This window comes from Chiloscyllium plagiosum, chromosome 9 (assembly GCF_004010195.1).
Source record: "Chiloscyllium plagiosum isolate BGI_BamShark_2017 chromosome 9, ASM401019v2, whole genome shotgun sequence".
Lineage (NCBI taxonomy): Eukaryota > Metazoa > Chordata > Chondrichthyes > Orectolobiformes > Hemiscylliidae > Chiloscyllium > Chiloscyllium plagiosum.
This window is the reverse complement of record NC_057718.1, coordinates 99933243-99937517: the sequence shown is the minus strand read 5'-3', so window position 1 is coordinate 99937517 and position 4275 is coordinate 99933243. Positions and strand designations below refer to the sequence as shown.

The 4275-nt window shown below is 55.0% G+C and overlaps 1 protein-coding gene across 1 annotated transcript in view; it reads right to left on the bottom strand.

The window, feature by feature from the left end:
• Positions 1-210: 210 nt before the first annotated feature.
• The window catches only part of btbd3b (BTB (POZ) domain containing 3b), a 20253-nt gene continuing 16188 nt past the window's right edge, over positions 211-4275 (bottom strand). Inside the window, exon 4 of the mRNA XM_043696625.1 lies at positions 211-2035. Coding sequence (XP_043552560.1) covers positions 1003-2035 — 1033 coding nt within the window. The 3' untranslated portion in view covers positions 211-1002. The remainder of the gene's footprint in view (positions 2036-4275) is intronic.

The following is a 4275-nucleotide window of genomic DNA, read 5'->3' as shown; positions in this document are numbered from 1 at the left end:
ACCCGAGTTCCCGGCAACAAGGAGAGACAGCCTGTATGTTGGGATGGAGGCCCCCACATTGTCCCAGTCCGGGGGGCAGACAGAGACATGGAAGAGGGTGGTAAGTGCGTGCCCTTTGACAGTCCCACTCCTGCCCTCGCCCCTTTGAACCCATCCCCACCCCGACCCCACCCCCAGCAACAAACCCGCGGGAAAACCCCGGCCCTTCCCCATCACCCCAACTAGATCCGCAAAGTGTAGGCCTCCACTGGCAGCCTTTAGGACCCAGAAGGTGCAGGGTGGCCAATTGGCCAGAATCTGCTGGGAGGGGTGGGGATTACTCCGAGGCCTGGGATAGGCTGGGAGGTGGGCGGCTCAGCTCTCAGTGAGCTGATAGGTGGATGGTGGGTTGAACCCTCTCGCCCAGCGAGGGCAGCAAGATGGCCGACACCAACACGTGCATAACCCTCCCCAGGCCCAACTACAAGGGGCTCTTGCAGCACAGTGGTAGTATCCCTTACCTCTGAGCTAGGGGTGGGAGGGGTTCAAGTTTCACCTGCTCCAGCAGATGTCTAATAAGATCTCTGAATGGGTCGATTGGAAAATATGCCCCCAACCGCCCCCCCTGCTCTGGGCTAATCTTGCCCAGGGATACCGATAATGGTGCCCCAACAGTGAGGCAATCCATACGTACTGGGATATATCTTGTTATTATGTTGGTCAACGATATCAGCTCATTGTTTCAATTTAGCCTCAGTAGCATTTCATCTACCCCTAGCCCCTTGGGTAGTTCAAGGACCTGTCCCTGGGGTTTTTACACGTGAGGGCAAAATAAAACCCTTGTCTGTCACTGGTAATTTGGGGAGGGGGCGTAGGGGAAGTGGAGGGGAGGGCTGGTGGGAACTAGAATTCAACTGCACATCCTGCGGGTGACCGGCTGAAAAGGGGCTGTTTCCTTGCGTTCCTGTTGGCCCCACCATATGGAGAGGAGGAGGGGTGGGACAGGCAGCCTGCCTGAGAGGCTCAGGCGTAGAATATCAGCTCCGGCAGCTGCCCCCCTTGCACCCCAGTGCCGTTGGTACTGTCGGAGGAGCACTGGAACTGGAAGGAGACTTTGCCGCACTGCACCTCGGTCAGGCCCTCCTGCCCAAAGTAGCTGAGCTCGTTACCGTCCAGGACCACACTGGCCGTGTAGAAGGTGTCAGGCTCAATCTGCACGGGGTGATCAAACCACACCGGGAAGGTGTGGCTGGAGCCGTCCGAGTAGAACTTAGTGAAGTTCTGGCCCAGCAGGACACCCTGCCTCTTCAGTTCCAGGGTGACGCTGTACTCGGCCGCCCCACAGCTCGAACCGTACAGGCCGAAGCCTGCCACAAACACCCGCCGGTCCACCGCAAACTGGATGCTGTCACAGCGCCCCCGGTAACGCCACTGGTTACTGCGGTAGGCGCAGGACTGGAAACGGTGGCAGCGCTGAGGGGCCAGGCCCTTTCGGGGCCTGGAGACAAACTCCAGGTCAGGCTTCTTGGCCGCCGTGTACCAGAGGAAGATGTCATTGGTCTCGTGGAGGGTCAGCACGCCGGACTGGGCGGCGCCGTTGGCAAAATCATCCAGGGACATGGCGGGGATGCGGATCTGGTAGAGCGCCTTTCCCAACACCTTGCGCTTGTTCTCGATGTTGGCGGAGAGCTCCCGCCGCTGGCACTCCACCTCGGCCCAGTTCAGCACGGCCTCGAACAGGACAATCTCCTTGGCGTTGAGGGTCTCCCGGTTCAGGATGCTCTGCAGGGTCTGGTAGTCAATGTCGCAGAAGCCCTCGGACTTCAGAGCCAGCTCCGCCTGGGCGTCGATGACCTCCCAGCACCTCTGGGTCAGTTCGGGCTCCTCGAACAGGCAGCTCTGGGACAGCAGCACGCAGGCGTTCTTAGCGCTCAGGCTGGTCTCCAGGAAGTTGACGCAGGCCCGGGCCAGGTGGGGCACGATGTATTTCTTCGCCGCGTACAGGGTGGCCAGAACGGTGTCTGCCCCCAACTCAATCTCATCGCAGTAGATGTACCTGCAGGGAGAGCCACAGCCATTAGCAATCGCAAAGGGAATCCCTGCTTGCTCCCCAGTGGATCTGGGAAAGGGGTAAAGGGACCATTCCACTCTGTCCAGGTTGTACGTTTCCTCGCTGAGCTGGTAGATTTGTTCCGAGATGTTTCGTCACCATGCTCGGTAACATCAGTGAGCCTTACAAAAATACCCTGCAAGTCTGCAACAAACACTACATCAGACAGACAGGCAGGAAATTAGCCACCAGGACACGTGAACACCAACTAGCCACCAAAGACATGACCCACTCTCACTAGTATCCTTACATACAGATGAAGAAGGACTGGGGCAACACATCCAGCCTAGGACAGGCTAAACAGAGACACACACGGGAATTCCTGGCATTCAGACCAGAACCCCATCAATAAACACATTGATTTGGATCCCATTTACCAACCTCTGAGAAAAAGAACAGGAAATGCTATCACCCACCTTAACAGACCAAGACACATTCATAGAAAGTGGGACAGAACACCAGCCCTTCACCGGAGGCTCACTGATGATGTTACCTAGCATGGTGACGAAACGTCTGAGAACAGACCTTCCAGCTCAGTCAGGAATCTTACAACCCGAACCTCAACCTGAGCTACTAATCTTCCCCAAAATCACCTTCCAGCCTGTGCCAGGGTGGCTTGTTCTGTTGGGTCGAGGTCGCCCCCCCCCCCCCGTTGAGGGTTATCTGCTCCGCTGATCTCTCCAATGGTGACTGCTCAGAGGACCGCTCTGTCAATGACAACCAGATGACTGGCCCATTTCAACACACCACTGCCTCTATCAAAGGGGCTGGGGACGGTGTCGGTTGGGGATTGAAACCTCCTCCTCCTGATGTTAAGATGTTAGCTACATACATAGGGCCACTCAGCCCCTCGGGCCTGTACTGTCCCTCATTCAGACCAAGGCTGAGCTGGCTGGCTAAGGCAGGGTGGAGGGGGTAGATGTGGATTTTACAGCAGCAGTCTTACCCCTCTGGCCAATATGCAGCTTTGTTTGTGGGTGCTTGGACACCCCCCACCCCACGCTGGTGAGTTTGGGGAGGGGGTCAGGCAGGGGATGGGACAGATGGAAACCACCCATTCCCCCTCTACTGATGCTCCCCTATAAGGTTTGTGGTAAGACTACCCAGTACAGTTTCCCCACCCCAATACTAATTATGACCTTTATATGGACCATTAATGTGTGTCAAGGCAGGACAGGCATTAACCCAGCCAGGGGCATCATTGGGAAGCATGAGAGGCAGAGTCCTGTGGGGTTACCTGAATGTTCTGGGCGAGAGGGGGAAGTAGCTACACCTTAAGGGTGCTCAATGCCCAACTGAGGTACCTAGCATTGAGAAGAGGAGGGCACTGACTGTCACCCATTTGCCCTTGATGTTGAAATACTCCCCTCCTCTCACTTCTCTCCCCACTTTGCCCCCATTCTCCCCCACCATTCGCCTGTAGATTGTCATCCAGACACCACACTGGGCCTCTGCTGGGTGTTGTACCTGACTCAGCCAATGCCTCCATGGTGGCGCTGCTGAGCATTACAGCTGCCGATCTCTGATTGGCTGGTGGGACCTCCTTGGGTCCTTGATCTGGCTGGGACGGGCATTCAGCCGCGATGACAGAGAGTGGGGAGTAGGCTCAAAAGGGCGGAATGGACTACTCCTGCTCCTGTTTTCAAAGTTTAAGTCATTAAGGAACGAGGTAATGTGTGGCTGTTGACATCACAAGAAATAGGAGCAGGCCATTCAGCCCATCGAGTCTGCTCCACCCGTCAATGAGATCATGGCTGATTAGATAACACTCCAATCCTATCTCCAGCCTTGCCAGCTTTCCATCCAGCAGCCAAGATCCACGCCCACTGTTACAGTACAAATATAAACAAATACAAAAGCAGTCATCAGAAAGTGAGAGGAATTTCTTGTTACTCACCTCTACTCAAGCCCCCTTGCTTATATGACACAAAAACTGGTGTTTAATGGGGTTTCCAGGTTTAGTTTTTCCTTGTATATCCGCCTTCCAAGGAATTTTAAATCATTACAAACAACAGATTAAGACTTTACAAGGTGTAACCCTCCTCAGCTATTCAGAAAAGAGCAACTACTGTGTGTGTGAGAGAGAGAAAGAGAGAGTGTGAGTGAGTGTGTGAGAGTGTGTGTGGGCATGTGTGTGTGTGTGTGAGAGTGTGTGTGAGCGAGAGTGTGTGTGACTGTGTGAGTGA